This window comes from Sycon ciliatum, chromosome 1, assembly GCF_964019385.1.
Source record: "Sycon ciliatum chromosome 1, ocSycCili1.1, whole genome shotgun sequence".
NCBI classification, from domain to species: Eukaryota; Metazoa; Porifera; class Calcarea; order Leucosolenida; family Sycettidae; genus Sycon; species Sycon ciliatum.
The window spans coordinates 25,043,604-25,070,614 of record NC_088643.1 but is presented as its reverse complement, the minus strand read 5'-3'; the positions used below and the strand labels follow the sequence as shown (position 1 = coordinate 25,070,614).

Sequence of the window (27,011 nt, the reverse complement as noted above, 5' to 3'; positions counted from 1 at the left end):
GCCCACTGCAAACACCTCGATGTTGTTAGCACGCAGCTCAGAAGCGCAGGCCGAAGGATTGCCACCAACATTGGAGTTTCCGTCACTCAACAGTACAATAACTTCTCGTCTTCTGCCACCGCTTGAGCTGCTCCTTCTTCCTCGTCCACGTCCTCGATAACCAGAAGATGACGACCCTGAGCTGCTGCTGCTGCTGCTACCACGGCTGCTGCTGCTGCTGCTGCTGCTGCTTCCACGGCCGCTGCTGCTGCTGCTGCTGCCACTGCTGCTTCCGCCGCTTCCTCTGCCATTCTGACTACTACTTCCACCTCCACTGCCACGGCTGCTGCTTCCGCTGCTGCCGGATGCACTCCCGCAATAAGACCTGCACGAAGAATTGCGGTGACAACCCAGAGATGTACAGCTCATTGACAAGCCAAATAAGTCAATTCCTGCTACTTCTAGAGCACCACTTGTGTTGGTACAGCCTTTTGTCACCTTGGCCATCCCATCCATAGCTGACAGCACTGAACTTAGATTCAAGTACATATCAAAGCCGAACACAACATTCGCACTATTGTTGTAGCGAAGTACTCCAAATCGGCTTTGACTCCGACCCACAGCGCCAGTACCAGAGCTGTCGTGTCTCCAATTGTTACTGCTGCTGCTACTCCTGCTGCTGCTGCCGCCGCCACCGCCGCTGTCACTGCTGCCACTACTGCTTATGTAGCTCAGCTGCTGTCGCCTCCATGCAGACCGCCCGTCTTCTCCACGATTTGTTGCCACCGAAAATAGATCCATCATCTTCTTTGTGAAGCTCACCATCTTAGCAAAATTGCCATCACCAACGCTACCTGAAGCATCCAGTATGAATGCTACGTCCAACACACCACCTCTTTCAACACAGCCTCCTGCATACAAAGACAATGCACGAAATACACCCACAAACACAGAAACAACAACATGTTGTACTATTAACGCTCTTTCTGACTGTTTATCAACTTCTTACGGTCGTCGATAGTTGCTGCATAACTCAGTCTCGTGTGTTTTCTTCTCTTTTTTAACATCATATTAGTATTCTTTCTTTTTTCAGTCCACATCTACTGTCATACAGAGAGACATAAAAAAACAAGGACAACTGGACACAGATTGAGGGGTAGGTGGTCGCAGCCTGATCGATCAGAGTGTCTCAAATGATCAACGATGTTCACACGGATCCAGAAATAAGCCATGATCACTGAACAACCATTTAGGACCGTCAGATTAATTTACATGGACCGAGCCAGTCGGGAAAGAACCCTCGCACCGACGGACGCAGCAGTGAGGGAAGTAACCCGGTGTATGATGCCAGTGACGATATGATATCATGCAAGCATTTCAAGGCACATCAAAGCAAACTTGCTTTTAAAAACAAATTTGGGGTGCACAGAACTGAAGCGTGGGAGCGCACAGACACTGGTCTGACTCAAGAACTGATTGAGGAACCAGGAAAAGAAGCAACAATAAAGAAAAGCATTCATGACATATTTGAAGCAGAAAAACAGAAAAAGTGTGTTGCGCAAGATTTCATTTCTTGTCTATCTCCCTTGCGTCCGGCCGACGAGTAATAAAACTTCTATTTCTCCCTTGATCTCTCGTTTTATCAAGTTCTCTCTCTCTCTCTCTCTCATTCTCTCTCTCTCTCTCTCTCTCTCTCTCTCTCTCTCTCTCTCTCTCTGTCTCTGTCTCTGTGTCAAACTCACCTTCCTTACGAGTTGATGGACAAGCTACGCTGCCACACTTGCGCTGTTGCCTGCTCTCTCCCACACACAGACTGCTCTCATTGCTTCCGCATTCTCGACTTCTTCTCTGTATCCCGCCGCCACAGCTGGAACTGCACTGCGACCAGCTACTCCATACATCCCAGCCACGAACTAAACACATCCAACAACGCACACACGCACATGAAAACACGACACACCAAACACCAACATCCTCCGTGCATACTAGCTGCCTGTTGGCTTCTTCATACAGAACTGAACCGTTATGATCTACAGTACACGTGGCAAGTACAGTACCTTTTCAATTCAACAAAACATATTACATGTATAGCAGTCTGAGTCATGCAAGACTGCTCTCGCTGCCCATGCTCTTGCTCACCTGGGCACACAAATTGCTCCAGTTTCTTCAGCACAGTCTCCTCCAATGCATCAAAACTCTGCACCGATAACACGTGCTTAGGATATGGCAGGCTTGCGATGCTTTCCAACTCTGACCGGTCTATTCCGTTACCGATGCCCACTGCAAACACCTCGATGTTGTTAGCACGCAGCTCAGAAGCGCAGGCCGAAGGATTGCCACCAACATTGGAGTTTCCGTCACTCAACACCACAATAACTTCTCGTCTTCTGCCACCGCTTGAGCTGCTCCTTCTTCCTCGTCCTCGTCCTCGATCACCAGAAGATGACGACCCTGAGCTGCTGCTGCTGCTACCACGGCTGCTGCTGCTGCTGCCACGGCCGTTACTGCTGCTGCTGCTGCTACTGCTGCTTCCGCCGCTTCCTCTGCCATTCTGACTACTACTTCCACCTCCACTGCCACGGCTGCTGCTTCCGCTGCTGCTGGATGCACTCCCGCAATAAGACCTGCACGAAGAATTGCGGTGACAACCCAGAGATGTGCAGCTCATTGACAAGCCAAATAAGTCAATTCCTGCTACTTCTAGAGCACCACTTGTGTTGGTACAGCCTTTTGTCACCTTGGCCATCCCATCCATAGCTGACAGCACTAAACTTAGATTCAAGTACATATCAAAGCCGAACACAACATTCGCACTATTGTTGTAGCGAAGTACTCCAAATCGGCTTTGACTCCGACCCACAGCGCCAGTACCAGAGCTGTCGTTTCTCCAATTGTTACTTCTGCTGCTGCTGCTGCTGCCGCCGCCACCGCCGCTGTCACTGTTGAAACTACTGCTTATGTTGCTCAGCTGCTGTCGCCTCCATGCAGACCGCCCGTCTTCTCCACGATTTGTTGCCACCGAAAATCGATCCATCATCTTCTTTGTGAAGCTCACCATCTTAGCAAAATTGCCATCACCAACGCTACCTGAAGCATCCAGTATGAATGCTACGTCCAACACACCACCTCTTTCTACACAGCCTCCTGCATACAAAGACAATGCACGAAATACACACACAAACACAGAAACAACATCATGTGATATATTAGGCCTTGCTGGTTTTTTTCTATGTTTCGCGTCACCTTATTCGATGAAATCAATGAGGGAGGGCGAAACAAATATAAAAGCCATCCAAAAAAAACCAGTGTACGTGCATTGCATTTGTGTACAGTGAAGCGACACGGCACTGTTCATGTACATTGACATGTACATGAATACATGAGTGTATCCCCTCTGCCATGCTTGTGGTCCAAACACAGCCGGCATCATGATCATTAATATTGTGTGACTTACGGCCCAGCTTATATGACACACATGTACATGTACATGTGTGTGAGCTGAGTACAATCATGCGATAAATAGAACAAATATGTAATTGATGCCAACATAATAGTTACGTGTAACACTAATGTTCTTTTTTTTTCTTTTGGGTTACATTTCCCGGTTTTCTGGGTTTGCATTACAATTGTATTGATGAGCGTTAGCATGCTAACGCGAGTTAGCAGCCAGCCCAGCGAGCTGGCCCAACCTGCACGCATGCGCGAGTCACGTGGGCACGCGCCCTTCAATATCCTGTACAATGTCTCTTTCATGTCATTGCTGTTTGGACTTTCGAGCGTGCAACTTGCGGAACAGGTGTTCCCGAAACAATTTCCTTTCGTTAGACTTTCAAGCTTGCATTCTCGAATCTCTACGTTTCAATTCAGACTTCAATGACGCCTGTTGGTGCCTGTTGGTGCCTGAAACAAAGTCGTCGTCTACAGTGGAACGTCGACTGTGGTTTTTTAGCTTGCGCCATCATCAGGTTTCCTGAAATGAAGTACCTCCACGCGATCTCAGCGACCCTTGTTTGTGCCTGGCTTGAAACAATGTCGTCGTCACCAACCGGCGTCCAACCTCTCAGGATCGCCTCGCTCTACCTGGCTCCGCCGCCCGCCTACTGCGAACGCAGCGACGGCCGCCACGCAGACCACCACTGCAACAGCAGGCGCGAGCCTGACGATCGTAATTCGTATCCAGAGAGGCGAGTTCGTGGACTTTGATTTTCTGTTGGAAGTAACAACGGGAGTTGTCCACTGCCGTCACCAACGCCACCCAGCTTCTCCTCGCTCTACTTGGATCCGTATCGCCGCTCGCCGCCAGCAGGCCGGACCCTACTGGGAGCCCGGTGCAGTGACGACCGCCATATGCGCATGCAGCACCAACAGCAGGTGAACCTGACTGTCCTATGGGCCCTTCTCGATCGCGTCCAGAGAGGCGAGTTCGTGGACCTCGATTTCCTGCTGCCCGATACAGTTGCAGTCAGTCCAGCTCCGGCGACGTTCCAACTCCGTAGCCCCTCATATGTTGCTCTTCTGGCGCACTAGCATTTATTTGAATCCGAACCCAGAACTGCGCTTCGTAGGCTGATGACGGTAGCACTTGAGTTGAGACCTGGACAGTGTTCATGAATGGTCTGTGTTCCACTGTTCCTCACCGCGTTTCACGAGCGCCTGTGGACGTATTTGGCCACGATCGTCGCGGCCAATCGCCAGTTTTTGCCACCTAGAAACTGGACGTTATCAATACTCAATCTGCGGACAACTGTTTCGTCCTTTGTGGACTCATCAGCGTAGCACAGAGGGAATTAAGCCGAACCTGATAGCAATGGAAAATAAAATAAATCTCCAAAGCCAGGTTATCAATATCAACTTGTGGCAACTGCGCCTCGCGGTGTACTGGAACAGCACGACCCGCCTGCCAGCAGTGCAGCTCAGTGCACTCGCCAGCATTTCCGTGCGCATTTCGTCCTACTCACCAGTACAGATCCGCATCACGTACCGCAACCGTATGCCGCTACTACGAGTACGGCGCTTGCACGCGTCAGCTCAGGCAGTGCTACCTCCAGTGCCGACAGGAGCATCCCAGGGCAAAGTGTAAGGCCTCATCAGTAACTGTGCAAGCACTCAGTTTCTCACTTCTCAAAATTACTGGACTCACATCCTGATCCTATGCTCCGGAGGTATGTTGCACATGGTCGTAATTGTGGGGTTGTGGTAGGTTTCATCGGCAACCACTCAACTAACTGGGATCCATTGAATTTAACACGGTCACATGCTAACCCAGATTATATTTCTGCGCAACGATCCGTTTCTTGCAGCAGGCTTGAAACAGCTGGCCGATCCGTTTCTTGCAGCAAGCTAGAAACAGCTGGCCCGTGTTCTTCACCCCCTTTTTCCCCTCTGTGCTGTTCCGGCGTAGATGCGGTTCCTAGACGAACGGGAAGTTACACACGACACACCCTTTGTAAAGCCTGGAGGGTCGAAGTGTCAACGATTACATTCCAGCAGACCGTGTCTCTCCACAATGTCAAGATGACAATGCTGCAAACATGATTAGACAATTGCTCGCCCTGCTGTATCTTGCTCAGATCAATGTTAAAAGTGCATTCTGCCGAATTCCCGGAGGAGTGGCCCTTGTTGAACCGCTGGCAGCAGGATCAATACTGTTATGAGAGCGTCCTGCCCTTCAGACTGTACTACGCTCCAGGCCAGCTATATGGAACTCTGTCGCATCCGCCAGTGAATGGATTGTGTGCGGGCAGTTCGCACTCCCACGCCTGTTGCATTACGGGGAATACCTCAATTAATGGTACTTCCTCAATGCATGCTCTGGACTTGTGTTACCTCGCCAGCAACTCGCTATTCTGCTCCGAGCGTTTACACACCTCGGTGTTTCTCTGGCCCCAGCAAAAGTGGAGGGTCCAGCTCAAGTCCTGACGTTATTGGCATCTTCCCATTACAGGAAATACCTCGACTAACGTTTCTGTCTCCATGCATGCTCTGGACTTGTGTTAGCTCGCCAGCAACTCGCTACTCGGCGCCGTGCGTTTACATACCTCGGTGTTTCTCTGGCGTCAGCAAAAGTGCTTCCTCGATGTATGCTCTGGACCTGTGTTAGCTCGCCAGCAACTCGCTACTCGGCGCCGTGCGTTTACATACCTCGGTGTTTCTCTGGCGTCAGCAAAAGTGGAGGGTCCAGCCCACGTCCTGACGTTTATCGGCGTCATCCTGGACACCCGCACGCTCACATCAGTCTGCCGAAGGACGAACTTGCCAAGCTTCATGACCTCCTACGGGCCACTCTCAACACAGCTTCAAATACCCAATGTCAACTCGAGTATCTTCTGGGAAAGCTCTCGTTTGCTACAAGAGTGATAGTCCCAGGACGCGCATTGCAGATTGTGGTCACTTGCCAACTGGTACCGGCAGCCGTATTACCTGATCAAGCTCTCCGAAGAGTGCCTCAAATACCTTCGCTGATGGCCTGAGCTCCTGGAATAGGAGAACGGCCGGTCCTTCTTCCTACATCCTAAGTGGACGCCGTCCCCCAACTTGCTGCTATTCACTGATGCAAGTGGTGCACTTGGCTGGTGCGCAAACAATTGCAACCGGGGATAGGGCAATGGACAGTCAATCAAGCAGACCAGCCAATCGCAAAGAGTGGTTTGCAATTGTGGCAGCACCTGCAAAAGCTAGCGGCACCAGCAGCAGATGCCAATCGATCGGCTTTGCAGCAACTGCGAAAATCTTGCTCATCAGTTGTGGCTATGGCCTGGCGTCATACACCGGCCACTCGTTTCGAATCAGCTGCCGGACTCGATATTCAGAGAGGCGGGAAGGTGGAAAGCCATGTCTGCCCGAGTAACATTCAGAGGCCACCAGCAGCCAAAGCATGGGTGGCTGTGGCAATGGCCTCAGCCCATGATATCGAGTTCCTGTTAGTCAATCGTTACCGAGCTTGCACTGCTTACAAATATCACAGGTAGCTGCACTTTGTGATCCGCTCTGGGAGTGCCGATTTATGGAATATATGCTCTCAACTGGTTATGCATCTCTATATATCTAGCATTTGGCGGCTCTATTCAGAGTCATTGGCGGCTCCATGCGGAGGCATTGGCGGCTCCATGCGGAGTCATTCGGCGGCTCCATGCGGAGTAATTCGCAGCTCCATGCGGAGTAATTCGGCGGCTCCATGCGGAGTCATTCGCTGGCTCCATGCGGAGTCAATTGCCGGCTCCATGCGGAGTCATTCGCCGGCTCCATGCAGAGTCATTCGCCGGCTCCATGCGGAGTCATTTGCCGGCTCCATGCGGAGTCATTCGCCTGCTCCATGCGGAGTCATTTGCCGGCTCCATGCGGAGTCATTTGCCGGCTCCATGCGGAGTCATTTGCCGGCTCCATGCGGAGTCATTCGCCTGCTCCAAGCGGAGTCATTTGCTGGCTCAGCTGCGAGCCATTATACCAGTTCCTCGAATCGGCACTCCCAGCTTAATGCAAAACTCGGTTGCTCTGTTGTGAGGTGGGGGGATGCTAAATGAGCGTTAGCATGCTAACGCGAGTTAGCAGCCAGCCCAGCGAGCTGGCCCAACCTGCACGCATGCGCGAGTCACGTGGGCACGCGCCCTTCAATATCCTGTACAATGTCTCTTTCATGTCATTGCTGTTTGGACTTTCGAGCGTGCAACTTGCGGAACAGGTGTTCCCGAAACAATTTCCTTCCCACCCTCCCACCCACTAGCTCAACTCATGTTTCTGGCGCACACATGACGGTATCTGTATAGTCCATGAGAATATATGCTCTCAACTGGTTATGCATCTCTATATATCTAGCATTTGGCGGCTCTATTCAGAGTCATTGGCGGCTCCATGCGGAGGCATTGGCGGCTCCATGCGGAGTCATTCGGCGGCTCCATGCGGAGTAATTCGCAGCTCCATGCGGAGTAATTCGGCGGCTCCATGCGGAGTCATTCGCTGGCTCCATGCGGAGTCAATTGCCGGCTCCATGCGGAGTCATTCGCCGGCTCCATGCAGAGTCATTCGCCGGCTCCATGCGGAGTCATTTGCCGGCTCCATGCGGAGTCATTCGCCTGCTCCATGCGGAGTCATTTGCCGGCTCCATGCGGAGTCATTTGCCGGCTCCATGCGGAGTCATTTGCCGGCTCCATGCGGAGTCATTCGCCTGCTCCAAGCGGAGTCATTTGCTGGCTCAGCTGCGAGCCATTATACCAGTTGCTCGAATCGGCACTCCCAGCTTAATGCAAAACTCGGTTGCTCTGTTGTGAGGTGGGGGGATGCTAACATTTTTTAACCATTTTTTTGTTCCATTTTTTTATAATTTTTTTAAACTCCGGCTCTGAAATACATGCGCGCGGGTGACGCGAAACATAGATAAAGAACGGTGTGGCCTTAACGCTCTTTCTGACTGTTTATCATCTTCTTACAGTCGTGGATAGTTGCTGCATAACTCGTTCTCATGTGTTTTCTTCCCCTTTTTTAACATCATATCAGTATTCTTTCTTTTTTCAGTCCACATCTACTGTCATACAGAGAGACATAAAAAACAAGGACAACTGGACACCGATTGAGGGGTAGGTGGTCGCAGCCTGATCGATCAGAGTGTCTCAAATGATCAACGATGTTCACACGGATCCAGAAATAAGCCATGATCACTGAACAACCATTTAGGACCGTCCGACTAATTTACATGGACCGAGCCAGCCGGGAAAGAACCCTCGCACCGACGGACGCAGCAGTGAGGGAAATAACCCGGTGTATGATGCCAGTGACGATATGACATCATGCAAGCATTTCATAGCACATCAAAGCAAACTTGCTTTTAAAAACAAATTTGGGGTGCACAGAACTGAAGCGTGGGAGCGCACAGACACTGGTGAGACTCAAGAACTGACTGAGGAACCAGGAAAAGAAGCAACGATAAAGAAAAGCATTGATGCCATATTTGAAGCAGAAAAACAGAAAAAGAGTGTTGCGCAAGAATGTATTTCTTGTCTATCTCCCCTGCGTCCGGCCGACGAGAAATAAAACTTCTATTTCTCCCTCGATCTTTGGTTTTATCAAGTTCTCTCTCTCTCTCTCTCATTCTCTCTCTCTCTCTCTGTCTCTGTCTCTGTGTCAAACTCACCTTCCTTACGAGTTGATGGACAAGCTACGCTGCCACACTTGCGCTGTTGCCTGCTCTCTCCCACACACAGACTGCTCTCATTGCTTCCGCATTCTCGACTTCTTCTCTGTATCCCGCCGCCACAGCTGGAACTGCACTGCGACCAGCTACTCCATACATCCCAGCCACGAACTAAACACATCCAACAACGCACACACGCACATGAAAACACGACACACCAAACACCAACATCCTCCGTGCATACTAGCTGCCTGTTGGCTTCTTCATACAGAACTGAACTGTTAGCATGTACAGTACACGCGGCAAGTACAGTACCTTTTCAATTCAACAAAACATATTACATGTATAGCAGTCTGAGTCATGCAAGACTGTTCTCGCTGACCATGCTCTTGCTCACCTGGGCACACAAATTGCTCCAGTTTCTTCAGCACAGTCTCCTCCAATGCATCAAAACTCTGCACCGATAACACGTGCTTAGGATATGGCAGGCTTGCGATGCTTTCCAACTCTGACCGGTCTATTCCGTTACCGATGCCCACTGCAAACACCTCGATGTTGTTAGCACGCAGCTCAGAAGCGCAGGCCGAAGGATTGCCACCAACATTGGAGTTTCCGTCACTCAACACCACAATAACTTCTCGTCTTCTGCCACCGCTTGAGCTGCTCCTTCTTCCTCGTCCTCGTCCTCGATCACCAGAAGATGACGACCCTGAGCTGCTGCTGCTGCTGCTGCTTCCACGGCTGCTGCTGCTGCTGCTACCACGGCTGCTGCTGCTGCTGCTGCTGCCACGGCCGCTACTGCTGCTGCTGCTGCCACTGCTGCTTCCGCCGCTTCCTCTGCCATTCTGACTACTACTTCCACCTCCACTGCCACGGCTGCTGCTTCCGCTGCTGCCGGATGCACTCCCGCAATAAGACCTGCACGAAGAATTGCGGTGACAACCCAGAGATGTGCAGCTCATTGACAAGCCAAATAAGTCAATTCCTGCTACTTCTAGAGCACCACTTGTGTTGGTACAGCCTTTTGTCACCTTGGCCATCCCATCCATAGCTGACAGCACTGAACTTAGATTCAAGTACATATCAAAGCCGAACACAACATTCGCACTATTGTTGTAGCGAAGTACTCCAAATCGGCTTTGACTCCGACCCACAGTGCCAGTACCAGAGCTGTCGTTTCTCCAATTGTTACTGCTGCTGCTGCTGCTGCTGCTACTGCTGCTGCCGCCACCGCCGCTGTCACTGCTGCCACTACTGCTTATGTTGCTCAGCTGCTGTCGCCTCCATGCAGACCGCCCGTCTTCTCCACGATTTGTTGCCACTGAAAATCGATCCATCATCTTCTTTGTGAAGCTCACCATCTTAGCAAAATTGCCATCACCAACGCTACCTGAAGCATCCAGTATGAATGCTACGTCCAACACACCACCTCTTTCAACACAGCCTCCTGCATACAAAGACAATGCACGAAATACACCCGCAAACACAGAAACAACATCATGTTGTACTATTAACGCTCTTTCTGACTGTTTATCAACTTCTTACAGTCGTGGATAGTTGCTGCATAACTCGTTCTCGTGTGTTTTCTTCTCTTTTTTAACGTCATATTAGTATTCTTTCTTTTTTCAGTCCACATCTACTGTCATACAGAGAGACATAAAAAACAAGGACAACTGGACACAGATTGAGGGGTAGGTGGTCACAGCCTGATCGATCAGAGTGTCTCAAATGATCAACGATGTTCACACGGATCCAGAAATAAGCCATGATCACTGAACAACCATTTAGGACCGTCAGATTAATTTACATGGACCGAGCCAGTCGGGAAAGAACCCTCGCACCGACGGACGCAGCAGTGAGGGAAATAACCCGGTGTATGATGCCAGTGACGATATGACATCATGCAAGCATTTCAAAGCACATCAAAGCAAACTTGCTTTTAAAAACAAATTTGGGGTGCACAGAACTGAAGCGTGGGAGCTCACAGACACTGGTGAGACTCAAGAACTGACTGAGGAACCAGGAAAAGAAGCAACAATAAAGAAAAGCATTGATGACATATTTGAAGCAGAAAAACAGAAAAAGAGTGTTACGCAAGATTTCATTTCTTGTCTATCTCCCTTGCGTCCGGCCGACGAGTAATACAACTTCTACTTCTCCCTCGATCTCTCGTTTTATCAAGTTCTCTCTCTTGCTCTCTCATTCTCTCTCTCTGTCTCTGTGTCAAACTCACCTTCCTTACGAGTTGATGGACAATCTACGCTGCCGCACTTGCGCTGTTGCCTGCTCTCTCCCACACACAGACTGCTCTCATTGCTTCCGCATTCTCGACTTCTTCTCTGTATCCCGCCGCCACAGCTGGAACTGCACTGCGACCAGCTACTCCATACATCCCAGCCACGAACTAAACACATCCAACAACGCACACACGCACATGAAAACACGACACACCAAACACCAACATCCTCCGTGCATACTAGCTGCCTGTTGGCTTCTTCATACAGAACTGAACTGTTAGCATGTACAGTACACGCGGCAAGTACAGTACCTTTTCAATTCAACAAAACATATTACATGTATAGCAGTCTGAGTCATGCAAGACTGTTCTCGCTGACCATGCTCTTGCTCACCTGGGCACACAAATTGCTCCAGTTTCTTCAGCACAGTCTCCTCTAATGCATCAAAACTCTGCACCGATAACACGTGCTTAGGATATGGCAGGCTTGCGATGCTTTCCAACTCTGACCGGTCTATTCCGTTACCGATGCCCACTGCAAACACCTCGATGTTGTTAGCACGCAGCTCAGAAGCGCAGGCCGAAGGATTGCCACCAACATTGGAGTTTCCGTCACTCAACAGTACAATAACTTCTCGTCTTCTGCCACCGCTTGAGCTGCTCCTTCTTCCTCGTCCACGTCCTCGATAACCAGAAGATGACGACCCTGAGCTGCTGCTGCTGCTGCTGCTACCACGGCTGCTGCTGCTGCTGCTGCTGCTGCTGCTGCTTCCACGGCCGCTGCTGCTGCTGCTGCTGCCACTGCTGCTTCCGCCGCTTCCTCTGCCATTCTGACTACTACTTCCACCTCCACTGCCACGGCTGCTGCTGCTTCCGCTGCTGCCGGATGCACTCCCGCAATAAGACCTGCACGAAGAATTGCGGTGACAACCCAGAGATGTGCAGCTCATTGACAAGCCAAATAAGTCAATTCCTGCTACTTCTAGAGCACCACTTGTGTTGGTACAGCCTTTTGTCACCTTGGCCATCCCATCCATAGCTGACAGCACTGAACTTAGATTCAAGTACATATCAAAGCCGAACACAACATTCGCACTATTGTTGTAGCGAAGTACTCCAAATCGGCTTTGACTCCGACCCACAGCGCCAGTACCAGAGCTGTCGTGTCTCCAATTGTTACTGCTGCTGCTACTCCTGCTGCTGCTGCCGCCGCCACCGCCGCTGTCACTGCTGCCACTACTGCTTATGTTGCTCAGCTGCTGTCGCCTCCATGCAGACCGCCCGTCTTCTCCACGATTTGTTGCCACCGAAAATAGATCCATCATCTTCTTTGTGAAGCTCACCATCTTAGCAAAATTGCCATCACCAACGCTACCTGAAGCATCCAGTATGAATGCTACGTCCAACACACCACCTCTTTCTACACAGCCTCCTGCATACAAAGACAATGCACGAAATACACACACAAACACAGAAACAACATCATGTTATAATATTAACGCTCTTTCTGACTGTTTATCATCTTCTTACAGTCGTGCATAGTTGCTGCATAACTCGTTCCCATGTGTGTTCTTCTCTTTTTTAACATCATAATTATTGGAGAAATTATTGTATCCATAATTATGTCCTTTTCCTTTCTACATTTATTTATGGCTCAACATGCGAGTTTCAAATCATTATTATTAGTATTCTTTCTTTTTTCAGTCCACGTCTACTGTCATACAGAGAGACATAAAAAACAAGGACAACTGGACACAGATTGAGGGGTAGGTGGTCGCAGCCTGATCGATAAGAGTGTCTCATATGATCAACGATGTTCACACGGATCCAGAAATAAGCCATGATCACTGAACAACCATTTAGGACCGTCAGATTAATTTACATGGACCGAGCCAGTCGGGAAAGAACCCTCGCACCGACGGACGCAGCAGTGAGGGAAATAACCCGGTGTATGATGCCAGTGACGATATGACATCATGCAAGCATTTCAAAACACATCAAAGCAAACTTGCTTTTAAAAACAAATTTGGGGTGCACAGAACTGAAGCGTGGGAGCGCACAGACACTGGTGAGACTCAAGAACTGACTGAAGAACCAGGAAAAGAAGCAATAATAAAGAAAAGCATTGATGCCATATTTGAAGCAGAAAAACAGAAAAAGAGTGTTGCGCAAGATTTCATTTCTTGTCTATCTCCCCTGCGTCCGGCCGCCGAGAAATAAAACTTCTACTTCTCCCTCGATCTCTTGTTTTATCAAGTTCTCTCTCTTGCTCTCTCATTCTCTCTCTGTCTGTCTCTGTCTCTGTGTCAAACTCACCTTCCTTACGAGTTGATGGGCAAGCTACGCTGCCGCACTTGCGCTGTTGCCTGCTCTCTCCCACACACAGACTGCTCTCATTGCTTCCGCATTCTCGACTTCTTCTCTGTATCCCGCTGCCACAGCTGGAACTGCACTGCGACCAGCTACTCCATACATCCCAGCCACGAACTAAACACATCCAACAACGCACACACGCACATGAAAACACGACACACCAAACACCAACATCCTCCGTGCATACTAGCTGCCTGTTGGCTTCTTCATACAGAACTGAACCGTTATGATCTACAGTACACGCGGCAAGTACAGTACCTTTTCAATTCAACAAAACATATTACATGTATAGCAGTCTGAGTCATGCAAGACTGTTCTCGCTGACCATGCTCTTGCTCACCTGGGCACACAAATTGCTCCAGTTTCTTCAGCACAGTCTCCTCCAATGCATCAAAACTCTGCACCGATAACACGTGCTTAGGATATGGCAGGCTTGCGATGCTTTCCAACTCTGACCGGTCTATTCCGTTACCGATGCCCACTGCAAACACCTCGATGTTGTTAGCACGCAGCTCAGAAGCGCAGGCCGAAGGATTGCCACCAACATTGGAGTTTCCGTCACTCAACACCACACAAACTTCTCGTCTTCTGCCACCGCTTGAGCTGCTCCTTCTTCCTCGTCCTCGTCCTCGATAACCAGAAGATGACGACCCTGAGCTGCTGCTGCTGCTGCTGCTGCTACCACGGCTGCTGCTGCTGCTCCCACGGCCGCTGCTGCTGCTGCTGCTGCCACTGCTGCTTCCGCCGCTTCCTCTGCCATTCTGACTACTACTTCCACCTCCACTGCCACGGCTGCTGCTTCCGCTGCTGCCGGATGCGCTCCCGCAATAAGACCTGCACGAAGAATTGCGGTGACAACCCAGAGATGTGCAGCTCATTGACAAGCCAAATAAGTCAATTCCTGCTACTTCTAGAGCACCACTTGTGTTGGTACAGCCTTTTGTCACCTTTGCCATCCCATCCATAGCTGACAGCACTGAACTTAGATTGAAGTACATATCAAAGCCGAACACAACATTCGCACTATTGTTGTAGCGAAGTACTCCAAATCGGCTTTGACTCCGACCCACAGCGCCAGTACCAGAGCTGTCGTTTCTCCAATTGTTACTGCCGCTGCTGCTGCTGCCGCCGCCACCGCCGCTGTCACTGCTGCCACTACTGCTTATGTTGCTCAGCTGCTGTCGCCTCCATGCAGACCGCCCGTCTTCTCCACGATTTGTAGCCACCGAAAATCGATCCATCATCTTCTTTGTGAAGCTCACCATCTTAGCAAAATTGCCATCACCAACGCTACCTGAAGCATCCAGTATGAATGCTACGTCCAACACACCACCTCTTTCTACACAGCCTCCTGCATACAAAGTAAATGCACGAAATACACACACAAACACAAAAACAACATCATGTTGTACTATTAACGCTCTTTCTGACTATTTATCATCTTCTTACAGTCGTGGATAGTTGCTGCATAACTCGTTCTCATGTGTGTTCTTCTCTTTTTTTAACATCATAATTATTGTAGAAATTATTGTATCCATATGTCCTTTGCCTTTCTACATTTATTTATGGCTCAACATGCGAGTTTCAAATCATAATTATTAGTATTCTTTCTTTTTTCAGTCCACGTCTACTGTCATACAGAGAGACATAAAAAACAAGGACAACTGGACACAGATTGAGGGGTAGGTGGTCGCAGGCTGATCGATCAGAGTGTCTCAAATGATCAACGATGTTCACACGGATCCAGAAATAAGCCATGATCACTGAACAACCATTTAGGACCGTCAGATTAATTTACATTGACCGAGCCAGCCGGGAAAGAACCCTCACACCGACGGACGCAGCAGTGAGGGAAATAACCCGGTGTATGATGCCAGTGACGATATGACATCATGCAAGCATTTCAAAGCACATCAAAGCAAACTTGCTTTTAAAAACAAATTTGGTGTGCACAGAACTGAAGCGTGGGAGCGCACAGACACTGGTGAGACTCAAGAACTGACTGAGGAACCAGGAAAAGAAGCAACGATAAAGAAAAGCATTGATGCCATATTTGAAGCAGAAAAACAGAAAAAGAGTGTTGCGCAAGATTTCATTTCTTGTCTATCTCCCCTGCGTCCGGCCGACGAGAAATAAAACTTCTATTTCTCCCTCGATCTCTCGTTTTATCAAGTTCTCTCTCTCTCTCTCTCTCATTCTCTCTCTCATTCTCTCTCTCTCTCTCTCTGTCTCTGTCTCTGTGTCAAACTCACCTTCCTTACGAGTTGATGGACAAGCTACGCTGCCACACTTGCGCTGTTGCCTGCTCTCTCCCACACACAGACTGCTCTCATTGCTTCCGCATTCTCGACTTCTTCTCTGTATCCCGCCGCCACAGCTGGAACTGCACTGCGACCAGCTACTCCATACATCCCAGCCACGAACTAAACACATCCAACAACGCACACACGCACATGAAAACACGACACACCAAACACCAACATCCTCCGTGCATACTAGCTGCCTGTTGGCTTCTTCATACAGAACTGAACTGTTAGCATGTACAGTACACGTGGCAAGTACAGTACCTTTTCAATTCAACAAAACATATTACATGTATAGCAGTCTGAGTCATGCAAGACTGTTCTCGCTGACCATGCTCTTGCTCACCTGGGCACACAAATTGCTCCAGTTTCTTCAGCACAGTCTCCTCCAATGCATCAAAACTCTGCACCGATAACACGTGCTTAGGATATGGCAGGCTTGCGATACTTTCCAACTCTGACCGGTCTATTCCGTTACCGATGCCCACTGCAAACACCTCGATGTTCTTAGCACGCAGCTCAGAAGCGCAGGCCGAAGGATTGCCACCAACATTGGAGTTTCCGTCACTCAACACCACAATAACTTCTCGTCTTCTGCCACCGCTTGAGCTGCTCCTTCTTCCTCGTCCTCGTCCTCGATCACCAGAAGATGACGACCCTGAGCTGCTGCTGCTGCTGCTGCTTCCATGGCTGCTGCTGCTGCTGCTACCACGGCTGCTGCTGCTGCTGCTGCCACGGCCGCTACTGCTGCTGCTGCTGCCACTGCTGCTTCCGCCGCTTCCTCTGCCATTCTGACTACTACTTCCACCTCCACTGCCACGGCTGCTGCTGCTTCCGCTGCTGCCGGATGCACTCCCGCAATAAGACCTGCACGAAGAATTGCGGTGACAACCCAGAGATGTGCAGCTCATTGACAAGCCAAATAAGTCAATTCCTGCTACTTCTAGAGCACCACTTGTGTTGGTACAGCCTTTTGTCACCTTGGCCATCCCATCCATAGCTGACAGCACTGAACTTAGATTCAAGTACATATCAAAGCCGAACACAACATTCGCACTATTGTTGTAGCGAAGTACTCCAAATCGGCTTTGACTCCGACCCACAGTGCCAGTACCAGAGCTGTCGTTTCTCCAATTGTTACTGCTGCTGCTGCTGCTGCTACTGCTGCTGCCGCCACCGCCGCTGTCACTGCTGCCACTACTGCTTATGTTGCTCAGCTGCTGTCGCCTCCATGCAGACCGCCCGTCTTCTCCACGATTTGTTGCCACCGAAAATCGATCCATCATCTTCTTTGTGAAGCTCACCATCTTAGCAAAATTGCCATCACCAACGCTACCTGAAGCATCCAGTATGAATGCTACGTCCAACACACCACCTCTTTCTACACAGCCTCCTGCATACAAAGACAATGCACGAAATACACACACAAACACAGAAACAACATCATGTTGTACTATTAACGCTCTTTCTGACTGTTTATCATCTTCTTACAGTCGTGGATAGTTGCTGCATAACTCAGTCTCGTGTGTTTTCTTCTCTTTTTTAACATCATATTAGTTTTCTTTCTTTTTTCAGTCCACATCTACTGTCCTACAGAGAGACAAATAAAACAAGGACAACTGGACACAGATTGAGGGGTAGGTGGTCGCAGGCTGATCGATCAGAGTGTCTCAAATGATCAACGATGTTCACACGGATCCAGAAATAAGCCATGATCACTGAACAACCATTTAGGACCGTCAGATTAATTTACATTGACCGAGCCAGCCGGGAAAGAACCCTCACACCGACGGACGCAGCAGTGAGGGAAATAACCCGGTGTATGATGCCAGTGACGATATGACATCATGCAAGCATTTCAAAGCACAGCAAAGCAAACTTGCTTTTAAAAACAAATTTGGGGTGCACAGAACTGAAGCGTGGGAGCGCACAGACACTGGTGAGACTCAAGAACTGACTGAGGAACCAGGAAAAGAAGCAACGATAAAGAAAAGTATTGATGCCATATTTGAAGCAGAAAAACAGAAAAAGAGTGTTGCGCAAGAATGTATTTCTTGTCTATCTCCCCTGCGTCCGGCCGACGAGAAATAAAACTTCTATTTCTCCCTCGATCTCTCGTTTTATCAAGTTCTCTCTCTCTCTGTCTCTCTCTCTCTCATTCTCTCTCTCATTCTCTCTCTCTCTCTCTCTGTCTCTGTCTCTGTGTCAAACTCACCTTCCTTACGAGTTGATGGACAAGCTACGCTGCCACACTTGCGCTGTTGCCTGCTCTCTCCCACACACAGACTGCTCTCATTGCTTCCGCATTCTCGACTTCTTCTCTGTATCCCGCCGCCACAGCTGGAACTGCACTGCGACCAGCTACTCCATACATCCCAGCCACGAACTAAACACATCCAACAACGCACACACGCACATGAAAACACGACACACCAAACACCAACATCCTCCGTGCATACTAGCTGCCTGTTGGCTTCTTCATACAGAACTGAACCGTTATGATCTACAGTACACGTGGCAAGTACAGTACCTTTTCAATTCAACAAAACATATTACATGTATAGCAGTCTGAGTCATGCAAGACTGTTCTCGCTGACCATGCTCTTGCTCACCTGGGCACACAAATTGCTCCAGTTTCTTCAGCACAGTCTCCTCCAATGCATCAAAACTCTGCACCGATAACACGTGCTTAGGATATGGCAGGCTTGCGATGCTTTCCAACTCTGACCGGTCTATTCCGTTACCGATGCCCACTGCAAACACCTCGATGTTCTTAGCACGCAGCTCAGAAGCGCAGGCCGAAGGATTGCCACCAACATTGGAGTTTCCGTCACTCAACAGCACAATAACTTCTCGTCTTCTGACACCGCTTGAGCTGCTCCTTCTTCCTCGTCCTCGTCCTCGATCACCAGAAGATGACGACCCTGAGCTGCTGCTGCTGCTGCCGCTACCACGGCTGCTGCTGCTGCTGCTGCTGCTGCTGCCACGGCCGCTACTGCTGCTGCTGCTGCCACTGCTGCTGCTGCTGCCACTGCTGCTTCCGCTGCTTCCTCTGCCATTCTGACTACTACTTCCACCTCCACTGCCACGGCTGCTGCTGCTTCCGCTGCTGCCGGATGCACTCCCGCAATAAGACCTGCACGAAGAATTGCGGTGACAACCCAGAGATGTGCAGCTCATTGACAAGCCAAATAAGTCAATTCCTGCTACTTCTAGAGCACCACTTGTGTTGGTACAGCCTTTTGTCACCTTGGCCATCCCATCCATAGCTGACAGCACTGAACTTAGATTCAAGTACATATCAAAGCCGAACACAACGTTCGCACTATTGTTGTAGCGAAGTACTCCAAATCGGCTTTGACTCCGACCCACAGCGCCAGTACCAGAGCTGTCGTTTCTCCAATTGTTACTGCTGCTGCTCCTGCTGCTGCTGCTGCTGCTGCCGCCACCGCTGTCACTGCTGCCACTACTGCTCATGTTGCTCAGCTGCTGTCGCCTCCATGCAGACCGCCCGTCTTCTCCACGATTTGTTGCCACCGAAAATCGATCCATCATCTTCTTTGTGAAGCTCACCATCTTAGCAAAATTGCCATCACCAACGCTACCTGAAGCATCCAGTATGAATGCTACGTCCAACACACCACCTCCTTCTACACAGCCTCCTGCACACAAAGACAATGCACGAAATACACACACAAACACAGAAACAACATCATGTTATACTATTAACGCGGCTCTTTCTGACTGTTCATCATCTTATTACAGTCGTGGATAGTTGCTGCATAACTCGTTCTCATGTGTTTTCTTCTCTTTTTTAACATCATAATTATTAGTATTCTTTCTTTTTTCAGTCCACATCTACTGTCATACAGAGAGACATAAAAAAAAACAAGGAAAACTGGACACAGATTGAGGGGTAGGTGGTCGCAGCCTGATCGATCATAGGGACTCAAATGATCTACGATGTTCAAACGGATCCAGAAATAAGCCATGATCACTGAACAACCATTTAGGACCGTCAGATTAATTTACATGGACCGAGCCAGCCGGGAAAGAACCCTCGCACCGACGGACGCAGCAGCGAGGGAAATAACCCGGTGTATGATTCCAGTGACGATATGACATCATGCAAGCATTTCAAAGCACATCGAAGCAAACTTGCTTTTGAAAACAAATTTGGGGGCACAGAACTGAAGCGTGGGAGCGCACAGACACTGCTGAGACTCAAGAACTGACTGAGGAACCAGGAAAAGAAGGAACAATAAAGAAAAGCATTGATGCCATATTTGAAGCATAAAAACAGAAAAAAGAGTGTTGCGCAAGATTGCATTTCTTGTCTATCTCCCCTGCGTCCGGCCGACGAGAAATAAAACTTCCATTTCTCTCTTGATCTCTCATTTTATCAAGTTCTCTCTCTCATTCTCTCTCTCTCTGTCTCTGTCTCTGTCTCTGTGTCAAACTCACCTTCCTTACGAGTTGATGGACAAGCTACGCTGCCACACTTGCGCTGTTGCCTGCTCTCCCCCACACACAGACTGCTCTCATTGCTTCCGCATTCTCGACTTCTTCTCTGTATCCCGCCGCCACAGCTGGAACTGCACTGCGACCAGCTACTCCATGCATCCCAGCCACGAACTAAACACATCCAACAACGCACACACGCACATGAAAACACGACTCACCAAACACCAACATCCTCCGTGCATACTAGCTGCCTGTTGGCTTCTTCATACAGAACTGAACTGTTAGCATGTACAGTACACGCGGCAAGTACAGTACCTTTTCAATTCAACAAAACATATTACATGTATAGCAGTCTGAGTCATGCAAGACTGTTCTCGCTGACCATGCTCTTGCTCACCTGGGCACACAAATTGCTCCAGTTTCTTCAGCACAGTCTCCTCCAATGCATCAAAACTCTGCACCGATAACACGTGCTTAGGATATGGCAGGCTTGCGATGCTTTCCAACTCTGACCGGTCTATTCCGTTACCGATGCCCACTGCAAACACCTCGATGTTCTTAGCACGCAGCTCAGAAGCGCAGGCCGAAGGATTGCCACCAACATTGGAGTTTCCGTCACTCAACAGCACAATAACTTCTCGTCTTCTGACACCGCTTGAGCTGCTCCTTCTTCCTCGTCCTCGTCCTCGATCACCAGAAGATGACGACCCTGAGCTGCTGCTGCTGCTGCCGCTACCACGGCTGCTGCTGCTGCTGCTGCTGCTGCCACGGCCGCTACTGCTGCTGCTGCCACTGCTGCTGCTGCTGCCACTGCTGCTTCCGCTGCTTCCTCTGCCATTCTGACTACTACTTCCACCTCCACTGCCACGGCTGCTGCTGCTGCTTCCGCTGCTGCCGGATGCACTCCCGCAATAAGACCTGCACGAAGAATTGCGGTGACAACCCAGAGATGTGCAGCTCATTGACAAGCCAAATAAGTCAATTCCTGCTACTTCTAGAGCACCACTTGTGTTGGTACAGCCTTTTGTCACCTTGGCCATCCCATCCATAGCTGACAGCACTGAACTTAGATTCAAGTACATATCAAAGCCGAACACAACATTCGCACTATTGTTGTAGCGAAGTACTCCAAATCGGCTTTGACTCCGACCCACAGCGCCAGTACCAGAGCTGTCGTTTCTCCAATTGTTACTGCTGCTGCTCCTGCTGCTGCTGCTGCCGCCGCCGCTGTCACTGCTGCCACTACTGCTCATGTTGCTCAGCTGCTGTCGCCTCCATGCAGACCGCCCGTCTTCTCCACGATTTGTTGCCACCGAAAATCGATCCATCATCTTCTTTGTGAAGCTCACCATCTTAGCAAGATTGCCATCACCAACGCTACCTGAAGCATCCAGTATGAATGCTACGTCCAACACACCACCTCTTTCTACACAGCCTCCTGCACACAAAGACAATGCACGAAATACACACACAAACACAGAAACAACATCATGTTATACTATTAACCCGACTGCTGCATGGACGATAAGTGCTGCGAATAGTGATCATGCGCCCTGGCCTGGGTAGCTCGCTTGGCTAATTGAAAGTCTGCCGACCTGGGCCACATTATGTTGCTAAGGCATGCACAACCCCAGTCACAGCGCGCAAGTTGGTTGAGTTTGGCCGTCAGGAGGCCAGCGCAAGGTATCCGGGGCGCGGGTCTGATTCCAGCGAGGGGCAATGTGGTACCCCGCAGCGCAAGGGTAGCGTGATACCCTAAGCCAGCGTGCGTGCTGCATGAGTAGCGTGATACTCGCTGAGCGCTTTTGCTGTTGCCTAGCAACGCGTTTCTGTCTTTCCTGGGCCCCCAACGCATGTTGGGTGGCCCTGCGCATGACTGCACGTTGTCATAGCAACCTTGGAAACCTCAAGCCGGTTACCAACAAGCTAGGAATCAGACCAAGCCGCCGAATGCCCCCGCCGGCCCCCGGCGCTTCATTGCAATTGAATTAATATTTGTCCAGAATAGTGAGCTAGGACAGATCAAGAGGCGTGGGTGGGAGGGAGAAATTGCAAAACAGTTGGATGCACGCAGCAGCACAGCTAGCAAGAGAAAGAGCCGTGGATGGGTTTGTTCCTGTTTTTGATGGCTGTGGCCATCCGTTGGCCCAGCGGTCTCGTGTGAGTACGGTGTTTGTTCGTGCTGCCAGCTCGCGCCCGGCATTTGTTTGCGCTGGCAGCTCGGGCCCGGTGCGCGAGTGAAACCGAACCGTGACAAAGGCTTTCGCTCTTTAGTGCTATTGACTGGCTTTTCATACGATGCCTATTGATGTCTAGAGACATGCTGTCTAGCCTTCCCCTAGTACGCATTCACGGGGCTTTGTTGAAGTTCGTGCCGTGAACTGCCAAAGGGAACTGTTTGAATGGTGCTGGGGCGAGTGCGACATTACGGCGTCCCTGCAGCCGGCCTAATCGCGTTTGTCGCCACAACCGATTTTATCCCGACTGCTGCATGGACGATAAGTGCTGCGAATAGTGATCATGCGCCCTGGCCTGGGTAGCTCGCTTGGCTAATTGAAAGTCTGCCGACCTGGGCCACATTATGTTGCTAAGGCATGCACAACCCCAGTCACAGCGCGCAAGTTGGTTGAGTTTGGCCGTCAGGAGGCCAGCGCAAGGTATCCGGGGCGCGGGTCTGATTCCAGCGAGGGGCAATGTGGTACCCCGCAGCGCAAGGGTAGCGTGATACCCTAAGCCAGCGTGCGTGCTGCATGAGTAGCGTGATACTCGCTGAGCGCTTTTGCTGTTGCCTAGCAACGCGTTTCTGTCTTTCCTGGGCCCCCAACGCATGTTGGGTGGCCCTGCGCATGACTGCACGTTGTCATAGCAACCTTGGAAACCTCAAGCCGGTTACCAACAAGCTAGGAATCAGACCAAGCCGCCGAATGCCCCCAAATTCCGCGTTGGTCAGCCGAATGACCTTAGTGTGGTATTCAAGCGCTTCAGCTACATGTACGTAGTTCAAATGCGTGCCCTTCGCATGTTTGTTTTCCCTTAGTGACACCGAGAAGGGTTTGAATCGCATGTAGTCGGAGCGTGCGTGCACACATGGGGTGTCCCACACCGCCATGGCATGGGGTGTCCCACACCGCCATGGCATGGGGTGTCCCACACCGCCATGGCATGGGGTGTCCCACACCGCCATGGTCTGGGGTGTCCCACACCGCCATAGCATGGGGTGTCCCACACCGCTAGGTGGGAGCTATAGCACAGCAACAGAGTGGTGCAGATAACTTATCATAAGTATCAGAGGCGTGCGTGCACAGTCAGTGCTAGAACGTGAGTGCATACGTCCGCGAATGGGCGTACCAGCGTGTGCGCAGCGTGTGTACCTGCATGCATGCTTGTGCGGTGTCAGACTGTGGGTGCGTGTACGCGTGCATGCATGTGTGTGTGCATGCGTGGGTGTGTGTGCGTGCGTGTGTATGTGTCTGCGGGTGCGTGTATGTGGGTGTGGCTGTGCGCGCTTGCGCGCCTGCGGACGGCGAACAGTTACTTTCCACAGCGTACATAGTTCTTGTAGCAGGCACTTCGCCATCTGCCGAGTTTCATGATCTCGGATTCGGTGAAGCCGCTCATTGCTCCTGTGGTTGCGGCTCCGGCTCTGAGGCCGTGCAGTGAATACTGGATAGGTGGGTACCCTGCGCTGCTCAGGAGCTGACGGATTAGACGGGTGAGTCTTGGTGCAGTTAGGAACTTGCCACAGCTGTCAACGAACAGTGGTCTATTGGGCAGGTTGGGGCGTCTTGATAGATAGGTATGCATGGCTTTGACCGGGCAAACCGTTGAGTTGGTGGTTGTGAGCCGGACGGAGTGACCATTGCCGAGTTGGTCGGTCTTGGACTTCTTGATTGTGACCTGTATTGCCTGCGGCGTGATGGAGAGGTCTTCTGTTCGGAGGCCACCGTCTGACATGGTCGTGGCGGTTGTGGAAGTGTACTCACTTGCCCGGAGACACGCAAAGAAGCCCAGGCAAATAGCTGCCCATACCATGGCTCGGTCGGTCGCGTTGAGGTTAGACCGTATCAGGGCCCTGCGCATAGCTGCCATGTGGGGCAGGAGGATTGGCTTACTGGCGTTTTTAGTTCGGTTGGCCTGTGCACGTGCCACTCCTTGAACTGCGAGGTCCACTCTTCGCGACGAGAGATCTTTGCCGTTTTCTTTGGCAATTGCCCGGATCGCCGACACATACAGGCGGACGGTTGACGCGGCATGTTGACGCGCCAGGTAGGCTACAAACGCCAGCATGATGGTGTCTGTAATCACCTTGGTGCCGACTAGTTGGCAGAATTGGTGCAGTCGTTTCCAGGCTGTCGCGTATGTGGCACGTGTGGACGCTGACAGGCCTAGCCACTGGTAGGCCTGACCCTCCAACATCAGAGGGAGTAGGTGCTCTCGGGCACCGGAGATGGCGTGTCTTCTGCTGTGGGTGCCAGTCGGCGAAATCGGGCCATCTGAAACCGAGACAGAGAGTCAGCAATCGCATTGTCAGTGCCGGGGATGTGGGAGACTATGACGTGAAAGTTGTGTCGGGCAGCAATGGCAAACAAAGTGCGTACCAGCGCCATTAAGTCGGGGCACTTTGTGCGTGAGCGGAGCCAGATGTCGCATACGCTACGGTTGTCGCAGTGGAAGCGGATGCGCTTCAGATGCAGCTGCGGTGCCCATGTGGATGCTGCGGCCACGATGGCAAAGAGCTCCATCCACGCGATGGATCTCTGGGATTGGTGCCTCTGCCACCGGTGTTGGAGCCACCGGCCGGCGAAGAAAGCACCATAGCCGATGGCTCTAGATGCGTCCGTGTAGAGGTCCATATCGGCGGCGGCTGACCACGTGGGTTCTAGGAAGAAGGCGACGCCATTCCAGGCAGGGAGGAAGTCAAGCCACCACTGGATGTCTGCTTTGGCGTCTTCTGTGATTCTGATGTAATCGTGTGGATGCGGGACCGTCGTGCTGAGATCAATGAGGCGGCGCAGAAACATGCGGCCCGCAGGGACCGCCTTGCAGGCAAAGCTGAGGTGACCTATCAGGGACAACAATTCAGGCTTGCGGGCGGTAGGGCGGGTATGTTGCCAAGCCTTGAGGGCAATGAGAAGGTCTTCTAACTTGTCGGATGGGAGGCGGATTTCGAAGCGCTCTGTGTCCAGCATGACACCGAGGAATGTCAGGGTTGTACTAGGGCCTTCCACCTTTTTTGGATTGACCGGGAAGCCTAAGTCGTGGCAGGCTACCAGGGCACGGTCGAGCTGGTGCTGTGCGCCGATAGAGTCCGTCGCTCCACCAAGGTAGTCGTCTAAGTAGTGGATGACTGGGGCTACGTCGAAGTTGTGCGACATGACCCACTGGAGGGCGTCTGCGACTTTGTTAAACAGCGACGGTGATGAGCGAAGGCCGAAGGGTAGGCATTTGTCCACGTAATATTGCCCGCGCCAGAACAGGCATAATAGTTCCCAGTCCTCTTTCCGTACTGGACAAATGCGAAATGCGTCTTGGAGGTCGACCTTCCACAGATGGCAGCCACGGCCTAGGGACCGTGCGAGATTTACGCCGTCGTCGACCGAACAGTACTGTACAGAGAATTTGTCGACAGGGATACCATCGTTCACTGAGTGGCCCTGTGGTGCTGACAGATGCATAATCAAGCGCCATTTTTGCACCGACCGTGACTTCTTGGGAACCACACCCAAACCGGAGACCTGTGTAAGTGTGAAGGGGGGCTCTTGGTAGGGACCGGCCATGCGACCTGCGGCAATTTCACGACCGATGGCAGCATCGACAATGTCAGGGTGCTCAATCGCTGATTTGAGATTACGAGAGACTCGGAAGGTACGGGGACCAGCAAACCCAATATCGAACCCGTAAGACAAAGAATGTATTACGAATGAGGCAAAAGCCGGATCAGGATGCTGACACAAAGCGTCCTGCAGGTAAGAAACGTTAATGGGGGTTACAGGCGTGTGCAAATGGATTGGCTCGTGAGCGAGGGTGCGTGTAGGAGAGATGTGAGCAGCTGGGCAGAGTGTGTGAGTGCTATTGGCCTGGGTGAGTGTAGAGTTACCGGTGAGTGACTGGAGTGACCGAGTCTCCAAGCTGGGCAACTGCGAGCTATTGGTCGCGGCTGGCGGCGGCTGGCTTTCCTGGGCATGACTTGGCGGGGTGGCTGCCAAAGCATGTGCTGCACTGGTGGCCGTAGCGACAGGCTGCGCGTTGGCAGCGGCCTTGGTTGTAGTCGCGGCAGACAGCTGGGGCGTTTGGGTGAGCGGTAGCCCCTGACCGCTGTGCCGGAAAGGGGCGTTTGGCTGCTGGCCCGTCAGACAGTGAAGCTAGGCTACGGGCGCGGGGGCAGCGAACTGTTAAATGACCTTGCCGGTTGCAGTGACGGCAGGGAGGCAGGATGGAGTTTGTAAGAAACGTTAATGGGGGTTACAGGCGTGTGCAAATGGATTGGCTCGTGAGCGAGGGTGCGTGTAGGAGAGATGTGAGCAGCTGGGCA

At 51.0% G+C, this 27,011-nt stretch overlaps 3 protein-coding genes across 3 annotated transcripts; all 3 read right to left on the bottom strand.

Annotated features, from left to right (window-relative positions):
• Positions 1 to 86: 86 nt before the first annotated feature.
• On the bottom strand, positions 87 to 23,688 carry LOC135824081 (hornerin-like). The gene is made up of 18 exons (XM_065336916.1): positions 23,658 to 23,688; positions 20,877 to 21,917; positions 20,480 to 20,650; positions 18,628 to 19,677; positions 18,231 to 18,401; positions 16,362 to 17,408; positions 15,965 to 16,135; positions 14,794 to 15,063; positions 14,287 to 14,546; positions 13,694 to 13,826; positions 11,734 to 12,771; positions 11,337 to 11,507; positions 9,501 to 10,550; positions 9,104 to 9,274; positions 2,119 to 3,123; positions 1,722 to 1,892; positions 612 to 890; positions 87 to 364 (listed from the first exon to the last, which is right to left on the bottom strand). The coding sequence occupies exons 1-18, from the start codon at positions 23,686 to 23,688 to the stop codon at positions 87 to 89; spliced, it is 8,508 nt and encodes a 2,835-aa protein (XP_065192988.1).
• A 322-nt stretch (positions 23,689 to 24,010) lies between these two features.
• LOC135823962 (integrase/recombinase xerD homolog) lies at positions 24,011 to 24,895 on the bottom strand. Its single transcript, XM_065336880.1, has one exon. It carries the CDS (start codon positions 24,893 to 24,895, stop codon positions 24,011 to 24,013), a length of 885 nt encoding a protein of 294 aa, XP_065192952.1.
• LOC135823874 (uncharacterized) lies at positions 24,895 to 26,256 on the bottom strand. The gene has a single exon (XM_065336770.1). It carries the CDS (start codon positions 26,254 to 26,256, stop codon positions 24,895 to 24,897), a length of 1,362 nt encoding a protein of 453 aa, XP_065192842.1.
• Between the last annotated feature and the right edge of the window lie 755 nt (positions 26,257 to 27,011).